At 45.0% G+C, this 20,601-nt stretch overlaps 1 protein-coding gene and 1 long non-coding RNA gene across 8 annotated transcripts in view; one reads left to right on the top strand and one right to left on the bottom strand.

The window, feature by feature from the left end:
* Positions 1-4,541: 4,541 nt before the first annotated feature.
* Positions 4,542-6,923, bottom strand: LOC117197188 (uncharacterized). Its single transcript, XR_004477722.2, has 2 exons — positions 6,821-6,923; positions 4,542-5,446 (listed from the first exon to the last, which is right to left on the bottom strand). It is a non-coding gene; the product is annotated as an uncharacterized LOC117197188 (long non-coding RNA).
* ESYT2 (extended synaptotagmin 2) overlaps positions 5,975-20,601 on the top strand; it is a 75,514-nt gene continuing 60,887 nt past the window's right edge. For 3 of the 7 annotated variants that reach the window (XM_049714542.1, XM_033408296.2, XM_033408297.2), the window contains exon 1: positions 5,977-6,610. In XM_049714542.1, coding sequence (XP_049570499.1) covers positions 6,299-6,610 — 312 coding nt within the window. In that variant the 5' untranslated portion in view covers positions 5,977-6,298. Of the gene's footprint in view, positions 6,611-7,086; positions 7,213-20,601 lie in introns of those variants that run through there. The other 4 variants (XM_049714541.1, XM_033408298.2, XM_012537251.3 and 1 more) reach the window with 4 other exon arrangements.

Raw genomic sequence — 20,601 nt, forward strand, 5'->3', positions numbered from 1 at the left:
TAGCATTTTGTGTCTGGTGCAAACTGAACCATCAGTAAGAGTTGTTATTAACACTTTTATTATTGTTGTTCTTATAGGTTATCGCCTAACCTACAAGCATTTAGAGATGAAAATGGGTGGGATACCAAAATTATAGGCTTCCTTTGTAAATTCACAAATTATCCACTACCATATGAAACCATAATTGGAGCACATTTTGGAATTTCAGAGAGCCCATCAACACCCCTTTCTTCTCTTAACCCACAGAGACTGTAGTGGCAGAACCCTAAATGCCCCTCGAGTCCGTGGTCCACTCTCCTTGAGACTGTGATGAGTTCACGCCGGAGACTAGCTTACTAATCAGCTAAGTCAGAAAGGAGATTGTCCTTAGTGGGCCTAACACCAAAAGAGGTGACGCTTCAGAGAGACACTCCTGCTGTCCTGGGAGAAGAAGCAAACGGCCACATCAGGAGGGGTCATGTGGAGGGAGCCGAGGGGGACCCCTGACTGTCAGCCCCCAGAAATCAGGACCTGAGTCCTACAGCTGCAATGAACTTGGGAGAGGATCTCAGGTGAGAGTCTCCAAGAAGACCACAGCTCAGCCAACGCTTGACTTGCCTTTCTAGGCCTGAGCAGACGGGCCCAGCCAGGCCGCGCAAGTATCATCTTCATTATTGGTAAACACTGAAACAGGGCTTGTGACTCAGTACTCGGCTCCAGTTGGGGACTCTAATAGGTACCGCCTAATTCAGACTCCTCCACAAACATCAGGGCTCCCCTCACAGGCACAGAGCTGCTTCGGGGCTCCTGAAGCCTGAGCTGTACTCAGTAGATAAGTTTCATCATGGAGACAAGCCTAGACAGGATTAACTCACTGCCACAGAAGGCTTTCCACAGGTGGAGACATACAAACCAGGTTTTGAAAGATGCATAGGAGTTTTGCATAAGGACAGAGGAGAAGGATAGTTCAGACACAGAGAACAGCAGTGCAGGTGCAAAGGCACAGAGAGAGTAGACAGAGTGGTTTGGGGAGAGTGAGAAGCAGTGAGACAGTGCAGGGCACAGACCCTGGTTGGGGGGGGCGTGTGAGGTGAGATGCAGGGTCAGAGCTCTGCTTGTTCTGCAACGGATCTTTTTTTAAATTATTATTATATTTAATTTAGTTGGCTGAGTTCGGTCTTAGTTGCGGCACGTGGGATCTTCGTTGCAGCGTGCAGGATCTTTAGTTGCAGCATGCAAACTCTTTAGTTGCGGCATGTGGGTTCAAGTTCCCTAACCAGGGATCGAACCTGGGCTCCCTTCTTTTGGGAGCGTGGAGTCTTAGCCACTGGACCACCAGGGAAGTCCCTGCAGAGGATCTTTAATTTCACAGCAGAAGCAAAACAAACAGTTCATAAGCAGGGAAGAGATTCAATCAAATCTGCATTTTATATTGGCCATTTGATAGAAATAGGAACTTTAAAAAATAATTTTCCAAATAATTTCAAATTTAGAGAAAATATTTGAGTACAAAAGTCTCCATCACCCAGATCATACAGCATGTGCTTCCACTCGCCTGTCCCTGACTCACACTTATCATCTATCTACACACACACTTACCCATCATCACTGGTCTTTCTCTGAGTCATCTGACAAAAAGCTTCAGATATGATTACTCATCACCCTGAAATACTCCAGGGCCTGTTTCCCCAAAGCAAGGACAGCCCCTGCTCCACAACCCTCCCAGTCCAGAAGTAAAGATTGATACAACTCTGCTGTCTAATGCACAGGCTGTCCCCCAAATATTTCTTTTCCTTTGTGGCCCAGATCCCACTCAGGAACATACATTGCATGTAGTTGTGCCTCTTCAGTTTCCTGCAATCTGGGGTAATTACAGTTCCTCAGTAAGAAAACAGGGGGCCCCCCAAAATATAAAAAATTAAAAAAATTAAAAAAAAAGAAAACAGGGGCCTCTAACACTTCACCTGTCCAGTGAGCCCCCAGGCCACACCTGGATCAAGCTTTCTGGCAGAGACGCCCAGACATGCTGCTCTACTCCTCTCAGCTCGTGGAGTCAGGACGCAAAATCCCAACGTGTCCCTAGCTTGCTGGCAATATGTAGCTGGGTCACACCTGCCGGCTTTTCCCTTTGGGATTGACGAGTACCTAGTAGCAGGTATTAAAACCTCCACCTACCATCCTTAGCCTCCACTGATAACTCACTCCAGCCCTACGGTGACCGCTAAATGCCGATTTTCTGCTTCCGTCACTCCAATGATTTATTTTGCATGCATTCCTCACTTGCTCGTTCACCTACATCGGTATGGACTCGTGGGTTCCTGTTTTACTCACTGGGTTGTAATCTGCCAACATCATCCTTGATTTTGCTGCTCAAATTACCCCAGATTTAATCAGTGGGCACCCCTCCCGTCGCCTCCTATGTCCTTTGGCATCATGTGATTCTTTGAAATTTTTCTTACTTTCTGGCACAACAAAATATTTCAGGCTCATCTGCTCCAGCCCTGAAGTCAACTGTTTCTCAGAAGATCCCTGGCTCCTTTTGCTGCAGAATGGTATTTAGAAGTGAGATCTGGAAACTACATGTACGTCTACCTGTACACTTACATCAAAACACACGAGTTCATACTCCCTCCAACTCCAATCCAACACCTCAGGGCTCTTTCCACCTCCCCCTTTGCATGCTTATGAGATCTCCAACAGCAAGAAGCCTGAATTGCATTATCCTGGATAACGCATTATCCTTGCACTATCCAGTGTATGTGTCTATTTGCCAGTATAACCAGGCTGACTGGTCACCAGTACTAGGCCTAACACTGTCTCCTCCGTGCTGGGGAGCACAGGTCTCTAGGGAGCTTTTAAAGAGGGCAAGATTAAAGAGATACCAATCAATTAAGAAAATGTTGTAGTAATCTGGGCAAGCAAGCAAGGACCAAGCTTTTCCTGATTCCTCTAGTTGCACAGCAAAGAGACACACTCAGGTGGCTCAGGTAAAGAATGTGTGACTGTGTCACCAAAGAAGCATCTGAGAAAAAGGAACAGGAGTCTTGATGAGTCTGGGAAAAATGAGACTCGTTCGTAGTGCCAACTAAAAATTGTCGCTCGCCATCTGCCTCTACAAAGATGAGGTCACCAGCCACTGCAGTCGCTGGCCTTCCACACCCCCTGAAAGGAGTTCAGGGCAGAGATCAGGAATGAGGCCCTTTGTGCTCTGCAAAAACTGGCAGAACAGGTCTTCAGATAATTAGATATTTTCGGGAGACCATGTTATGAGCCCAATTTCTTGCATGTTCTCATAGCTAGAAAAGCACTAAAATCATTTACAGAGACATCTGCTCCTCGTGACGAGCAGCCACATTCTGCCAAAATGTGTGCTCGACTGCGTGTACCTCCTTCACCAAAATCACACATATGCTGAACAACCCTCCGTCCCCACCCTGGCCCGCTGTTTGGAGCAGTTCCTCAGAACAATCTGAGAGGCTGTCTCCTGGGCTATGGTCCTCATTTTGCCCCAAATAAAACTTAACTCACAACTCTCACTTTGTGCATTTTTTTCAGTCCACAGTAACATGAAAGGAAGGGAGGCAGACTGTGCCCCTCCCCTCTGCACTGAAGCCCACGTAGAGGTGCTGGGGAAGGAGCTAGGACAGGGAGAGGGGAAGAGGTGGACGAAGGGTTGATAAGGCCCAGTGCTAGGCAGGAGGGGATCTAAAACAAAGCAGAACGGATTGAACTTAAACTGAAGGCAGCACTTTTCTCTGAAACTAGAAAGGAGGAGCGCAGAGGCTGAACCTTTACAGTTCTGCACTGGAATACTCACAGTGATGCTCCTCTTTCCTCTGAGAAAGCAGTGCCTTTCACTGGAGAATTGTCTGCAGAGAAGGTAAGGAAAGAGGTAACATGAAGAGGTCACAGGAGATTGAGGTAGAGAGTAAAATGTTAGCAAAAACCTAAGAACTAGGCCGGGTCTGCCATTAGACTCAGCAAAGAATGAGATGGGTTCTGCCTTGCTGGGAAGTGGCCAGAAGTTCAGTGGGGTCACAAAGGCAGCAGAGGCTGGAGGCTGATTGGTGCACAGCATGGGCCTGTCTCTTCAGTGTATTTTACATCCCTAGACCGCCCAGGTCAAACGCTTTATCACAGACATGCAGGATTCCTTGTGTGGCTCATGTTCACCCAACTCTTTATCTATAGGATGTGATTCTACAGCTTTTTAGAGGAAAGACTGCAAGACAGAAAGGGTCATGCTCCTTCCTGTGTTAACAAGGCAGCTACTTGTTTTGAGGTTGTAACTAGGTCTTGAGTGAAAGGTGGCATTAGAGCTTTAAGCTGTTGCGTAGGAAAAGGGGTAAGACTCACCATTTTACATATTTGCAACTCACATCATGTAATTTGGGGGAAGGAAAACTATTCCTTTCCTTGCTTGTGGTTTAGTGCCCTTGCCCAAAGCTGAGTGTTCTACCCCCTGGGGCAATGTTTATGAGATTATATGTTTATATATATATATCTCCATAGCCACACACACATATATGCATACATAATTACATACAGACTCACAGATGAGGTGAGGGGAGGTATCCTTTATTCATTCAGTACCTGCTGTGCCAGGCACTGTGCTAGCGTGAAGATATGATGATACACATAATACAGTTCTTGCCCTCATAGACTTCAAGCCTAGCTGAATGATTAATGAGACTCTGGCAAAGTTACCAATGCACGCAGATGCTTGCCTTCCCACTGCCCCCAAAGTTCATGGGAGCAGCAAGTCTTCACTCACTGCGTCTAACAGGGCTGTGACTGCAGTTCTCTTCAGCTGGTGATCCTCTTCATCTTTCAGCCTTTCACTCTCCTGTCTGCACGGCAAGATGGTCTGTGGGATATCACTGTTTTGTCCTGAAAATGGCAGTCTTTGCCCCTGCAACTACTGCACAGTTATCGTTATTCCAGAATCCCTACAATATGGCAGGGAAGGGCCCATGTGACACGAACACATCCACCAAGAACTTAAAAACATGTAAGCTGCTACATTTCTCTCCAGTAGTCCCTGCCCCTCCTAAAGATGATCACGCAAGGCTCCCAGTAACATAAAGATTTGAAGAGCAAGAGAGGGGAAAAAACTAGCCCTATTGTTACAAACTGAATTAAAATATCCTTGGAACTCAGTATGCTTAAAAAACTTTCCTAGGCTGTCCTCTGCAACTGTTTGGCTTTAAGGAGACTACAAAATAAATATAATTACCCTGATTGAGTTCTGTGGAAAGCAAATCGATCAAGAGCTGTCTGTGCTTCTAGAAGCGATTCAGAAATCGCGGGCAGGATGTCAGCGCCCGCAGCAGAAGCTCTCCGGCACGGACAGCATCCTGCTTAGTGAGCGGGCGCTGGGTCCCCGCTGTCCCGCCGGGCGAGGACAGTTCCTGTCCCACGCGCACACAGGGGCCTATCCCGCACGCTCCTCACGCCTCCGGGACCGCTGAGAGAGTTCCATCAGTAAAACGTCTGCACGCTGGGGGCTCTCACCACAGCCGGGGACCCACAGAACCACTCGGATTTTCTAACAGCTTGGAAGTGCCTTTAACAGTAACACCTTAAAACTTGGCAAGTGTAGCGCAAACTCAGGAGCGTGTACTTCTCCTTCCACAGCAGCCCTGCACGAACCGCGACCCAGGTGACGGGGCGAGCTGAACCCTCACCGCCCGCGGGTCCAGCCCCAGGAGTCAACCCTCACCAGCCACAGAACCCACCCCTTCCAGACTCACACCCTGCGGCCAGTGAGTTCCGCTCCTTGACGTCCACGCACGCCCCGCCCACATTCACCTTATGGGCGCCCCGCCCCGCGTGTGGACGCCCACGCAGGACCCGCCCCCCTCGCCTCATCGGCGCTCCGCCCGCCCGCGCGATGACGCCACAAAGCCCCGCCCCACCCGCCTCAGGGGCTCTCAGCCAGGCCTGTGGGGTGACACCCACGCCGGCCTCGCCCACCCTGTGGCAGTGGCGCCCCGCCCGCCCGCGCGATGACGCCACACACCAGTCCCGCGCACCAGCCTTCGCGGGGCTCCCGGGTCCTGTGGGATGACGTCCCACGCTGGCCACGTCCACCCAACGTTAGGCCGCGCCCAGGCCCGGGGCCACGCCCGACCGCCGCAGTAGAAGCCCCCGACCCCTCGCCGCCGCCGCACCGCCCGGCGTGCTGACGTCGCACGGCGCCGCGGGCTGAAGCGCGGGCGGGCGGGCAGGGCGGCTGCGCTGTCCCCTCAGAGGGGCGCTGGCGGGCGGGCTGCGGCGCGTCGGCCCGGAGCCAACCGGAGCGCTGCGCGGCGGGGCGATGAGCGGCGCCCGGGCCCCGGGCCCCGAGGCCGGCGCTGCCGGGGCCGAACCCCCCGGCGCGGCGCTGAGCGTGGACGTGGCGGGGCTGCTGGTGCAGCTGGCGCGCAGCTTCGCGCTGCTGCTGCCGGTGTACGCGCTGGGCTACCTGGGCCTGAGCTTCAGCTGGGTGCTGCTGGCGCTCGGGCTGCTCGTGTGGTGCCGCAGGAGCCGCGGCCTCAAGGCCACCCGTCTGTGCCGCGCGCTGGCGCTGCTGGAGGACGAGGAGCGCGCCGTGCGCCTGGGGGTGCGCGCCTGCGACCTGCCGGCCTGGGTGAGTGGGCGCCGCGGACCGCGACACGCCCCCGGCCCTTACCTTCCTGTCCGCCACGGCCCCGCAGGGTCAGGCGTCCCCGCCCGCCCCAAGTCCTCCCGGGTCTGGGGTCCGCTCACGCCCCAGCCCACCCGCCCACGTTGGGGCGTCCTGACCCCGGGCGGCACGTACGCCTGGGTGGGCGCCGGCGTCGGGCCTGGGCCTGTGTACCTTGCGGGGCCTCGCCGCTGTCGCCGGGCCCAGCCTCCCGACCGCTCTCGGCCCGCGAACCCCTTTGGGTTGGCGCCTTCCCTCCGCCGCGCGGGGCCCGAGCAGGGCCGCACAGGTGAGGCGCTGTCTGCGCTGTCTTGCCTTGGCCACGTCGTCACGCCTCGCTGTGCGGTGCCGTGACTCCCGCCTGCGGAATGTGAGCTCGCGGCCGCCGGGTGCCCTGCGCGGGCCTGGACGCCACTCCCTGCCCCCTGCGGAAACGGCGGCCAGCGGTGTGGGGAGAAGGGCGGTTTCCTCCTTGCCTGCGAAGTCTCAGCAGTTCTTGGTGGTTTCTGGCACAGTTGAGGAGCAATGGGGGTCCCCCAGAAGATTTGCTGGTACGATGATTGGAGGTGTGTTCCGGTTCTTAGGAAGTAACGTTATAAGCTGAGTAACTTTTATGTAGGGTGAACTCGAATCCCAGGTGAATTTGGGGGTGGGTGGGGCAGGCGTGGTATTGATCGTTTGTGCCCCAAGCGGTTCTCTGCATATTTTAGTTAGGCAGCGTGGAAACTAACGGAGTTGGTTCCCTCGTTCTTTCTTAACCGTGAGTAGGTGCCAGAGTTTCAGACGGTAGGAAATAGTGCTTGTTTAAGATAAATGATGCTGCTGTTAGGCTTGATGTAAACTTCCGGGAAGATGGCCAGCCAGTGAGTTTCAAAAGGGTCGTTTTCTCTTAGAGGAGAAAAGGGCTTGCAGTACGATCCCTGTTTCCAATCAGAAGACGCTTGTGAAGCAAGGCATGGAGTGCATGACACAAGGCAAATAGGTTGCAAAGCAGGAGTGCCCACGGCCAGGAGGAACTCAATGGCTACTGCCTTGTGGTGACAAGTTGCAATTGCAGTAAGAACCTCACAGTCAGGGACTTCGGAAATTTAAAATTCCGTCAATACGCGGTGGACGTGTGGCACAAGGCTACTTGGAGCAATCACAGTAACCAGCGTGGTGTAGCTTTTTGCCAGAAGCAGGAAAGAGGAGGGTGGTGTAGAAAACGGGAACTCAGTAACAGGTGCGAAAAGCCAAGAGCAGAGGTGCACTTTGGAAACGCAGAAGGACTTTCCAGTGGTGTCTGGTATCTTGTGTCACACCGAATTAAGTGATTCCAGAAAGTAGCTAAAAACAGAGTAGGGGCATTACCAAAACAGCAGACATAATCAGGGCAGAGATTCACAGAAACTGGGGGTGCTGACATTCATAGATGCTCGGTTATGGAGCAGTTGGCTAACATCAAATTTGCTTGTAAAAGCTGTGAAATGCAGCCTATTTTCACATAATGAATTAACAAGTATCGTTGTTACCATATTGAAGGACAGGGCAAACTATTACTATTTTTAGCAGAAGAAAAGGGTGATTAGCCAAAGCTTCCTTCCTTGGGTTTCTCCTCGGTGTGACTTAAACTCATGAACTGTGGTGTTCATGTTGTACAGTAAAGAATTTATGTTTTTTCCAAAATTTTTTACTTGTTCATTCCAAATTTGTGTTTGTGCTCACGTCACACACAGATGTATACTTAAACATGCCTGTATTGCTTAGAAAACTACTGTGAGGATTCACATGAAACTTGACGGTGATCATATCCAAGAAAAGCACTAGGAATCTGGGGTTTGAGGCAGATTTTTTAATACTTTTTTAAATTGTAATACCCATGTGTTGTTTTCACGACAAAACCAGTGAATTACACTGTCTAGATGTGGACCTGCTGTTCTGCTGTAGCCAGGGAGTCCGTGCATAAGAAGAGCTAAGTTTTCTGTATCAGTAGTTCTTTGATTTTTACGGTACATACTTAGGTTCTTGGGGTTCAGAACTTTGGGCTGATGTTTTGCTTTGAACAACATATGTTTGTATGGATTTCATAGTGTGTCATTGACAGCTGTGATTCACAGCAGGGTAGAAGCAGAGCAAAACTAATGTGGGGCTCACTTCCTAACCTCCCTTTTGAATATGTTCACTGACAATTTTTCTTCTGCTTATTTAGTAAAGTAAAAATTTATACTGGCTGTAAAATGAGATGATTAACAAATATGAATACTTGGAGAAAAAATACATATACTGTTTCAAATTAAGGTTATTAGGATATGAAAAATGGCTCTCAACGTGATAATTCTGTAAGACCTTGATCCTACAGCTTTAATGTGTACCACATTACTATTCATTCTTTACTTTTTTTTTTTTCCCCCCATTAACAGGGAAAAGGCCTGCAGGTTGGAGTTGGTAGATTGGGGACTGGCCTTTTCGTTGTATCGGTGGTCTCCCCTTGTTAATTGGGCCCTGTAAAATTAGACTGTGGTTGAAGAATATTGTTGAAGAGCTTTTATAGACGTGAGTAGGGGTGATTGTCCACTGCTAGTTTTGTTTATTTGAAAAATTAGAACTTGGTGTGAAGTTTGTCCTTTTCCTGCTTTCACTACTGCCAATAAATGCTGATTCCATGGCTGCAAATAAGTAGAGACCCAAACCTGTCATAAATGACAACTGGTCTTTTATTCCTCTAATACTTTGATGATTGAGATTTAAAGCATAGTGAACTTCTGTGTTCTGTTTTTGTTATTATGCACCAGCTTTTCTTTAGGGAGAGCTTTCTTCCCATGGTTCTTCTGGTAAGTTCAGGAGAATTTAACTCTAGCCAAAATTTAATATGTATAGGCTAAGAACCAAATGGACAAAAGAAAAGAATACACTTTGGTCTCATGTAAAGGAAGGGCAAGTACTTTTATTCTCAGTGTTAATCATTGACTTATAGTTTAAAAAATTTTTGTGAACACTTGTAACAGACTTGTAGCTAAATCGGGATCCACAGTTTAGCTATTTTAAACTGTGGTTGCAACTTTAGCATCTAGATCCTAGAGCAGTTATGTGCTTTGAGAAGATGTTAGAACCTCCTCAGAGCTGTGAAGGGGATATGGATAATCTTTGGGTTTCTTGTTTATGTGCACACTACTGCTGTTTTAAAGGACAGTCACCCTCAACATCTCTTATGCTGTCTAAATGCTTCATGAAGTTAGAGCAGAAGGCCCCATCGTTGCTGGACACAAAGCAGTAACTATTTGTTTTTTAGTTTAAGCTAAAAACTGGATTTAAATTTAGGATATTTGCATCCATCAGGTTGTGTGCTCTGGTTTTTCTGCATCAGATGAATATTAGCCTCACTTTACATTCAAGATGGGAGCTAGGACTGAACTATATATAATTTAAGTAGATACAGGAATTGAAAATATATGTAGTATATTTATGTTAAATTATATTAAGTTAATACATGTTGTGTTAAATTATATTAAATATGTTTATAAAATATAGACCTTGATCCTGTGAAGAACCGATGATGAACAGCTGACTCATGAGTTATTGTTCTCCTTAGGCCTGGTGGACCTCTTTCCTATTTTCTCTGTGGGTTTTCATGATTTCTACATTGGTTGCAACATTTAACCTTGAATGATATCACAGACATTGTGAATAGATTAAAAACCATTGAATTGTACACTTTAAATGAGTGAATTGTATGGTATTTGAATTATATCTCAGTGCTGTTAAAAAAATTATAAGCATTGAATTTCTCTTAAAAATAAAGAAGTGAAACAGGTGAACAGTTATAGTACAAAGTAAGCCATACAAACCTCCTTGCTTATGGAATTCCAGCTAAAACTGATATAATTTTTAAAAATTATTGTTCCAATATAAATTTGGAGACATTTACATTTTAAAGAATATTTAATGAAAGTGGAGGGCTTGTGAATGAAAACAGTTAACTAAGTAAGTGTTTTTACGTTAAACCTAATGTTACTTTACGCATTGATACTACATTAGCTAAACAAACAGAAATTGTGCTTCAGAGATATACATAGCCTAAATGTGTGTTTTTTGTGTGAGTTATTCTAAACTCTTACTTTAATTCAAGTACTGATATGTAATTACGATGTGCGTTTGGGAAGTTTAACCTATAAATTGGTTTGTTTTCTACAAATGTATCCTATCATAGCATTATTTTATTTATTTATTTATTTATTTTTGCGGTACGTGGGCCTCTCACTGTTGTGGCCTCTCCCGTTGCGGAGCACAGGCTCCGGACGCGCAGGCTCAGCGGCCATGGCTCACGGGCCCAGCCGCTCCGCGGCATGTGGGATCTTCCCGGACCAGGGCACGAACCCGTGTCCCCTGCATCGGCAGGCGGACTCTCAACCACTGCGCCACCAGGGAAGCCCTTTATTTATTTTTTTTAAAGGCCCAGTTTTAAAAAAAATTTAAATTTTTATTTACTTATTTATTTAATTGGCTGCACCGCTCGGCATTCAGGATCTTGGTTCCCTGACCAGGGATCGAACCTGTGTTCCCTGCAGTGGAAGCTTGGAGTCCTAACCACTGGACTGCCAGGGAATTCCCCATACATTTTAGAATGTACTATTTGTAGTCTCTTGCATTTTGTTATGTTTTGTTAAATCATTACCTTTTTTGGTGTCCATGACAATGCTGCCTCAGATGAATTTTCCTTCCCCATTTAAAGATCTGAGGACCCACTATCTACAGAAGTGTTCGAGATCACCTTGCCTTCATGTGTGTACTTCCCGGTAGATACGAGGTGGGGTGTGATGGCCGAAGAGTGCCCTGGTGGGTCAGAAGGTGGTCAGTGGTGGGGGCGTGCATATAGACACGCTAAAGGACATTGAAGAATAAGTGGGAACAGCAAGATTAAAAAGTGCAGGATTGGGAAATCAGGCATCTCAGGGGATGAAAGCATCAGAGCCCAGTAGGACAGCAACATGGGTACCTGGGCCCTGCCGTCGGGAGGGAGCTGTAAGGAAGGTGAGGAACTGTCAGCTGGGCCCAGGGGTGAGGAGTAGAGCTGCTCAGACGGGGGCCTGGCCACCTCTCAGGGCAACACTCGCATTTCTCAGGGAGACGTGGCATGTTTGGACATGGGAGGAGGGGGACATCGTGATGTACTCAGAACCAATTTGTGAAGTCAGAAGGTGGAAGCTCCTGTGCAGTGCCGATTACTGCTGGATTGCCCTGCTCTACACCCCTGAGGTCGCTGGAGACGCCTGTCCACCTCCCCCAGATAGACTTTTATTTTACTCTGAAGGGTCTTACTGTGCCATAAACACTGCGTCATCCCCTGCTCTTTTGAAACTGGGTGGGCATAGTTCTTACATAAACAGTGTCAGTAGTTGTGTTGCATGGAACCATTTTTCCATTTAACATGTTTTATTCACAAGTTTTCTCATGGTCTTTTGCCCTCTCAGTGTTTTTTCTTTCTTAATTTTTTTTTCCCCTTAAGTGTTAAAAAAAAGTCCTGTAAGTTTTTTAAAGAAAACCATCTATTTTGGTGAATTTTTCCTAAAGTAGATCACATTTTAAGGAACAAGCCCAGCTTAAGTGCAGGGATCAAAAATGAGCTTTCATTGATTCATCTATTTACTCAGCCAGTATTTATTGGACCTTTCCTGTGTTCCAGGTACTGTACTAGGTGATGAGTTAGACAAGGCCTCAAACTCAAAAATTTACTAGCTGGTGATTACACAAATCTAGGGATAATCCTAGTTTTAGTCATAGTACGCACTGGTAGTTTTTTTCTTTTTTTTAAATAAAAATAATACATATTCATTTTTGTTAAATCCAAAAATATATAAAAACATTATTCATAATTCCAAACCACCCATCATAGTAGTTGGTAAAAACTATAACAACTTTGAATGGAATTGTTAGTGTGTATTCATCTATTTGTACTGATAAACCATATTAAAAATCATTTGTTCAGAAAAATATGGTTTAGCGTTTAAAAGTTTTCTGGACTCAACTACATGTGGAAAAAGAAAGGCAGACCTTAATTAGGTCTTTCACTTGGTGAAATGGTATGTTCATTTTTTAAAAAGACTATGCCTTTTAGAGCATTTTGTACATTTATTGAAGTAATAGCTCAACTCTTTAAATCAGTGTATTGTAAAAGATTTTACTGATGAGGATTAAAACTTTTTTCTAGGGTTTGTAGATCTAGCTGTGCGTATAAGTTCAGTTTTATGCTATTCTGTCTTTCCTATTTTGTGAAAGGCAGTCTTATGATTACTCATAGTGGACGCCTCTGAGACCTATAGTTCAATATCTGGTGTCTTTTTTTTTTAAATTAATTAATTAATTTATTTTTGGCTGCGTTGGGACTTTGTTGCTGTGCGCGGGCTTCTCATTGTGGTGTCTTCTCTTGTTGCGGGGCACGCGCTCTAGGCGCCCGGGCTTCAGTAGTTGTGGCACGTGGGCTCAGTAGTTGTGCCTTGTGGGCTCTAGAGCTCAGGCTCAGTAGTTGTGGCGCATGGGCTTAGTAGCTCCGCGGCATGTGGGATCTTCCCAGGCCAGGGCTCGCACCCGTGTCCCTTGCATTGGCAGGCAGACTTTTTTTTTTCAAGATTTTCAGTTTTATTTTTTTTCTCAAAAGCCTAGTCATATTTTTTTAAGACATTTAATCTGCGAATAGAAAACCCTGAATCTTAAAAAAGCTAAGGGTTTGGGTTTTTTTCTTTTTTAATCTTTTTAACATCTTTATTGGAGTATAATTGCTTAACAATGGTGTGTTATGTTCTGCTTTACAACAAAATGAATCAGTTATATATATACATATGTTCCCATATCTCTTCCCTCTTGCATCTCCCTCCCTCCCACACTCCCTATCCCACCGCTCCAGGCGGTCACAAAGCACCAAGCTGATCTCCCTGTGCTATGCGGCTGTTCCCACTAGCTATCTACCTTACGTTTGGTAGTGTATATATGTCCATGCCTCTCTCTCGCTTTGTCACAGCTTACCCTTCCCCCTCCCCATATCCTCAAGTCCATTCTCTAGTAGGTCTGTGTCTTTATTCCTGTCTTACCCCTAGGTTCTTCATGATATATTTTTTTCTTAAATTCCATATATATGTGTTAGCATATGGTATTTGTCTCTCTCTTTCTGACTTACTTCACTCTGTATGACAGACTCTAGGCCTATCCACCTCATTACAAATAGCTCAATTTCATTTCTTTTCATGGCTGAGTAGTATTCCATTGTATATATGTGCCACATCTTCTTTATCCATTCATCCGGTGATGGACACTTAGGTTGTTTCCATCTCTGGGCTATTGTAAATAGAGCTGCAGTGAACATTTTGGTACATGACTCCTTTTGAATTATGGTTTTCTCAGGGTATATGCCCAGTAGTGGGATTGCTGGGTCCCATGGTAGTTCTATTTTTAGTTTTTTAAGGAACCTCCATACTGTTCTCCATAGTGGCTGTATCAATTTACATTCCCACCAACAGTGCAAGAGGGCTCCCTTTTCTCCACACCCTCTCCAGCATTTATTGTTTGTAGATTTTTTGATGATGGCCATTCTGACTGGTGTGAGATGATATCTCATTGTAGTTTTGATTTGCATTTCTCTAATGATTAGTGATGTTGAGCATTCTTTCGTGTGTTTGTTGGCAGTCTGTATATCTTCTTTGGAGAAATGTCTATTTAGGTCTTCTGCCCATTTTTGGATTGGGTTGTTTTTTTTTGTTTTTTTTGTTTTTTTGTTTTTTTTTTCTTTTTTCCTGCGGTACGCGGGCCTCTCCCGCTGCAGAGCACAGGCTCCAGACGCACAGGCTCAGCGGCCATGGCTCACAGGCCCAGCGGCTCCGCGGCATGTGGGATCCTCCCGGACCGGGGCACGAACCCGCGTCCCCTGCATCGGCAGGCAGACGCCCAACCACTGCGCCACCAGGGAAGCCCGTTTTTTTTTGTTATTAAGCTGCATGAGTTGCTTATAAATTTTGGAGATTAATCCTATGTCAGTTGCTTCATTTGCAAATATTTTCTCCCATTCTGAGGGTTGTCTTTTGGTCTTGTTTATGGTTTCCTTTGCTGTGCAAAAGCTTTGAAGTTTCATTAGGTCCCATTTGTTTATTTTTGTTTTTATTTCCATTTCTCTAGGAGGTGGGTCAAAAAGGATCTTGCTGTGATTTATGTCATAGAGTGTCCTGCCTATGCTTTCCTCTAAGAGTTTGATAGTTTCTGGCCTTACATTTAGGTCTTTAATCCATTTTGAGCTTATTTTTGTGTATGGTGTTAGGGAGTGATCTAATCTCATACTTTTACATGTACCTGTCCAGTTTTCCCAGCACCACTTATTGAAGAGGCTGTCCTTTCTCCACTGTACATTCCTGCCTCCTTTATCAAAGATAAGGTGACCATAAGTGCGTGGGTTTATCTCTGGGCTTTCTATCCTGTTCCATTGATCTATCTTTCTGTTTTTGTGCCAGTTCCATACTGTCTTGATTACTGTAGTTTTGTAGTATAGCCTGAAGTCAGGGAGCCTGATTGCTCCAGCTCTGTTTTTCGTTCTCAAGATTGCTTTGGCTCTTTGGGGTCTTTTGTGTTTCCATACAAATTGTGAAATTTTTTGTTCTAGTTCTGTGAAAAATGCCAGTGGTAGTTTGATAGGGATTGCATTGAATCTGTAGATTGCTTTGGGTAGTAGTCTTTTTCACAATGTTGATTCTTCCAATCCAAGAACATGGTATATCTCTTCATCTATTTGTATCATCTTTAATTTCTTTCATCAGTGTCTTATAATTTTCTGCATACAGGTCTTTTGTCTCCTTAGGTAGGTTTATTCCTAGATATTTTATTCTTTTTGTTGCAATGGTAAATGGGAGTGTTTTCTTGATTTCACTTTCAGATTTTTCATCATTAGTGTATAGGAATGCCATAGACTTCTGTGCGTTAATATTGTATCCTGCTACTTTACCAAATTCATTGATTAGCTCTAGTAGTTTTCTGGTAGCATCTTTAGGATTCTCTATGTATAGTATCATGTCATCTGCAAACAGTGACAGCTTTACCTCTTCTTTTCCGATTTGGATTCCTTTTATTTCCTTTTCTTCTTTGATTGCTGTGGCTAAAACTTCCAAAACTATGTTGAATAAGAGTGGTGAGAGTGGGCAACCTTGTCTTGTTCCTGATCTTAGTGGAAATGCTTTCAGTTTTTCACCATTGAGGATGATGTTGGCTGTGGGTTTCTCATATATGGCTGGCAGGCAGATTCTTAACCACTGTGCCACCAGGGAAGCCCTATCTGGTGTCTTTTTAATGAACTACAGCAGGATGTCCAGAGCAAAGTGTCAATGCAGAGTAATAGCACATCTTAAGTGCACCCCGTGTGTCAGCAGCAGTGATTCCCTTTTTTAAAAAATGCCATTGTTGTACCTGGTGACTACACTTGAGAATGGGTGATAACCACACAAATGGCAGATGTGGAAATACTAGTATGGAAGTTTTTATTATGCTTTCTTTTTTATTATTTGTAAAAATGTCATTGAAATTGAGCTTGAAGTTATTTTGTTTGTTCAGTCACTTAGTGAACTTATCTTTCTGCTTTTAATGAACATGCCGTCGTGTTTGCCTTTATTTCTTATGTTATGACTAGACAGGGTTTAAAAACATGATTTTTCTAGTATGAAAAGAACACTTGCTCATTGTAGAACATTTCAAGCTTTGGAGAGTAAAAAGGAAAAAAGCTACCTGGAATCCTACTAACCAGTGATAGCCGTTATTAACGTTTCGGTGATTTTCTGAATCTTTAGTATGTCTGGAGGTACGTGGATATTGTATTTGCTTACACTAAGGATTATGTTGTGGACGTTATATCATTATTCTTCAGAAATATGACTCTTTTTTTTGCGGTAGTATCTTTTATTTAAATTATGTCTGGTGGACAGATTCCAAAAATCAGATTGTTAGTTACTATATGTTGAGAAAAGGTAAAACTAGAGTTTAAGATATTTAATTTTCTACTCTTTTCAAGTTATAAAAGATTATTTGCTTGGACTATTTGTCAGATTGTTCAGGATATATGAACTATTTTTGAATTCATAAGAGTAGCATGATAATTTTATAAACAGAAGTCTAGCTTTAGGGGGCAGTGTTTGTTTTTGAATGGTGTGATGTTAAAATAAGCACAGTAGATTTATCCAGATCCCCTCTTACGTACATAACCTTTGGAAGAAGAGAGTTCTCCCACGCAGAGTCACTCTTCCAATGGCTTTTCTTCCTCTGCTGTGTTGGGATGTGAGAGTTGGTTAAGTTGGAGTCATGGCTTTGTGTAGCACAATGTTGGGATTGCTATCTGGAGACTGCTGAGAAGGCTCACTGCACTGTCCTTGATCTCATCTGAAAACAGCAGCCGCGTGATTGGTGTTGTCAGTGTCACTTGGCAGCCCTTGGGCACTGAGTGATGTGGGCCACCCTCGTGGGTACCCATGTCACACGTGCTGGCATGGCTGCTTGGGCACACACTCGAGAAGCAGGCTCTGGATCTGATAGATGTAGGTTCCTGTCTGAGACCCACCCACTCCCAGCTCTGTGCACTTGGGCAAGTTGGTCACACCTTTTAGAACCTTAGTTTCCTCATCGTTAGGTGGGCATTGAAATGAGCCCGACCCTGTGTTGTGGTTGTGAGGCTGGAATGAAGAAAGGCCCAGGGATGTGGCAGAGGTGGCTAGTGGTACCCTGGGTTAGTGATCCCAGTACTGATGCTTCCTTTCAGCTGCACTGGTGTTAACGGGCCAGCTTCCTGCTGCCTGTGGCGCTTCTCTGACTCACCTTGCCACTTCCTCCCCACTTCAGCCAGAGGGGGCAGATGAGATCAGAGCTTCTCTTTTACTGTGGTTTGTTTATCTGGTGTTGTTGCTAAGAATTTATCTGCCGTAATGCTTTGTTATTAGTCACACTCTAAAGTATTCCTTGTAATTTCTTTCTCTTTTTCTCTGTATATCCCTAAAGTAATTACCCCTCATCCTTGCTGCTTCTTCCTTAAAACAAATTCTGTCCTGAGGTTGTGGTTAATCTCTCCTTGCTCTGGTTGCAGCAGCTGCCCTGATGCAGTAGATAACCGTAGTTAGTTCCATTATGACAGTATCATGTTGTAAAATTTTTAAATTCTTGTAGTCATTTCCTTCATCTTGTGAATAAGTGTTGGTTAGTGACTAAAGTGGGGATTTGAAAATGTATATCCTATTTCTGGGTCAGTTGTAATAGTTTAATTTAACCTATATTAGATGTGGAGTTGTTTTCCTTCCGTTTGCATCCGAGGGGTTGAGATATGTTTTAGGTTTCCCAGAGGATGGCGGATCTGCAGAAGATAAATCCAGTAATGTGGGAAGAGAACATCGTCCAACTTGCTTCATGCCATAAATATTACACTGGAGTACGTGTTGTATACTGGTTTTCGGGTCTGCCACTCATTCTGAGATACCAGCATGAAATTGCTAAAATTATTTCTCTGAGTGATACTTGTACCTTCTGTTTTCTTACAAAACTTTGCTTACATATTTGTTAAATCATTTAGTTAAGTGTGCTTAGTCCTGTAATTGTGTGTAGGATCAGGAGTTTGAAGATAGGGACTTTTTATATCTGCCATAGCATCTAACAGTATTTGCATGGAGTTTGCACAGTAAACCTAGTGAGTTGTTGGAACAGTGAGCTACTAATTGCTTGTTTTATTAGGAGTGTCTATACCCAATTATAAATTGTCGTATAATGCCTGTGTTGCCATTATTACACATATTTGAGGTGAGCGGGATGCGGGAGTGAAAGGTGGTTCCAGGTCACTTGCTTGGCTCCTGGGTGAGGACATGATGATATTTGCCAAGAATGATTCTGTAGGAACAGTAGTTTGGAGGCCTAGAGATAAGGATGGGAAATTGTTAATTTTGTTTTTTAAACGTTAAGTTTAAGAACCCTAAGGGAGTTCCAAGAGGAGTTATCAAACAGCAGCCAGCGGCTGGTAGGTGAGATCTGGGGGACACACCCGGACACTTTCAGTTCCTAGGTGACGGGTGGCTGAGATCACGCTTGAAGTGGAGAAATGGAGAAAGCATGTGTAGACAGCATAACAAGACCAGAGGGCCCCGGACAGACCTTTGCACTCTGGAGGAAATCAGGGGATGGAAAATGAGGGGAGGGAATTCCCTGGTGGTCCAGTGGCTAGGACTCAGCGCTTCACTGCTGTGGCCCGAGTTCAGTCCCTGGTTGGAGAACTAAGATCCTGCAAGCTGCAGTGTGGCCAAAGAAAAGGAAAAGAAAGAAAGAAAATGAGGGAAAGGGTTCATTCATTCAGTGCTCACTGTGTGCAGGTTCTCTTCCAAGCACTCTGCGTAGACACCTGTTACCCTCATTTTACAGGTGAGGGGACAGACCACCCTAACACTTGTCTTTGGTTCCAGTGCATAGTTTGAACTGGGAAGTCTCTTGGTGGTGAGGAAGAAACTGGGAATTAGACATTGTCTAATCTAGTTATTTTGATAATTTCTACTTTTCAAAGGAGGAGGCTAGGGCCCAGGGGTTCAGCGGTCACCGCAGTCACACAGAGCTGGAGGCAGTGCCGGGCTGGGGTCTTGTCCCTGCTGGCCACGCCCTCTCCACTGCCCCTCGGCCCAGCTCACTTGGTTATACAGCGTTAGCCTAGCAGTCTCAAGTATCTCAAGTGTTAGGCAGCGGGGTAGGCTGTCAGAGTTTTCAGCCTCTATAATTGGGACAAGTCCTTTTTCCGTTTCCAAGTTTTTGTCTGGGATCATTTTCCTCCTGCTTGAAAAACTCACTTTAATATTTCTTTTAATGCAAGTTGGACAGTAACAGTTTTTCTCAAGTTGTGTTCATTTACAGAAAAATCAAGCAGACAGAGTTCCCATATCCCACCTGCATCTAATTTCTTGTATTAGCGTCTTGCATTGGTGTGGTATATTTGTTGTAATTATTGAACCAGTGTTGATACATTATTAAGTTCCCGGTTTACATTAGGAGTCTCTCCTTGTTTGTAGAATAGCTTCACTGCCCCTGCGCCCCCCGCAATCCCCCGAGTCTTCCCTCCTCCCCATCCCCAAACCTCTGGGTGGCCACTGATCTTTTTACTGTCTGTAGTTTGGCCTTTTTCAGAATGTCAGAGAGTTGCAATCATACTGTGTAGCATTTTCACATTGGCTCTCTTAGCAACATGCATTTAAGATTCCTTGTTTTTTCCTGGCTTGAGAGTTCATTTATTTTTATTGCAATAAAATTCAAATAACATGCAATTAACTATTCAGTGTCATTTAGTACCTTCACAATGTTGTGCAACCATCACCTCTGTCTGGTCCCCCAAATTTTCATCTCCCCAAAAGAAACCCTGTATCCTTGAGCAGTCACTCCCACTTCACCCGCACCCACATGCAACGACAAATTTGCTTTCTGTCTCTATGATTTTATGTATTCCGGATATTTCATGTAAATGGAATCATTACAATATGTGACCTTTTGTGTCTGGCTCATTTCACTTAGCATAACATTTTTAAGATTTTACCCTGTAGCATGCTTTGTTTCTTTTTTATGGCTGAATAATGTTCCATTGTACAGATATACCCCAATTTGCTTATCCATTCATCCTTGGAAGAACTTTTTGGGTTGTTTCTGTCTTTATGAGTTGTTTCTGTGCTATTATGAGTAGTGTTGTGAACATTCATATACAAATTTTTGTTTGAATACCTGTGTTTAGTTTTGTAGGGTATATACCTAGAAGTGGAATTGATGAGTTTAACTTTTTGCAGAGCTGCCAAACTGTTTTCCATAATAGTGGGAATATTTTATATTCTCACCAGCGATGTAAGAAGGTTCCAATTCCTGCTGATGCTTGCCAACACTTGTTATTTTCTGTTTTTTGATTCTGAGTCATCATAGTGGGTGTGAAGTGGTGTCTCATGGTGGGTTTGACTTGC

This window comes from Orcinus orca, chromosome 9, assembly GCF_937001465.1.
Source record: "Orcinus orca chromosome 9, mOrcOrc1.1, whole genome shotgun sequence".
Taxonomy (NCBI): Eukaryota; Metazoa; Chordata; class Mammalia; order Artiodactyla; family Delphinidae; genus Orcinus; species Orcinus orca.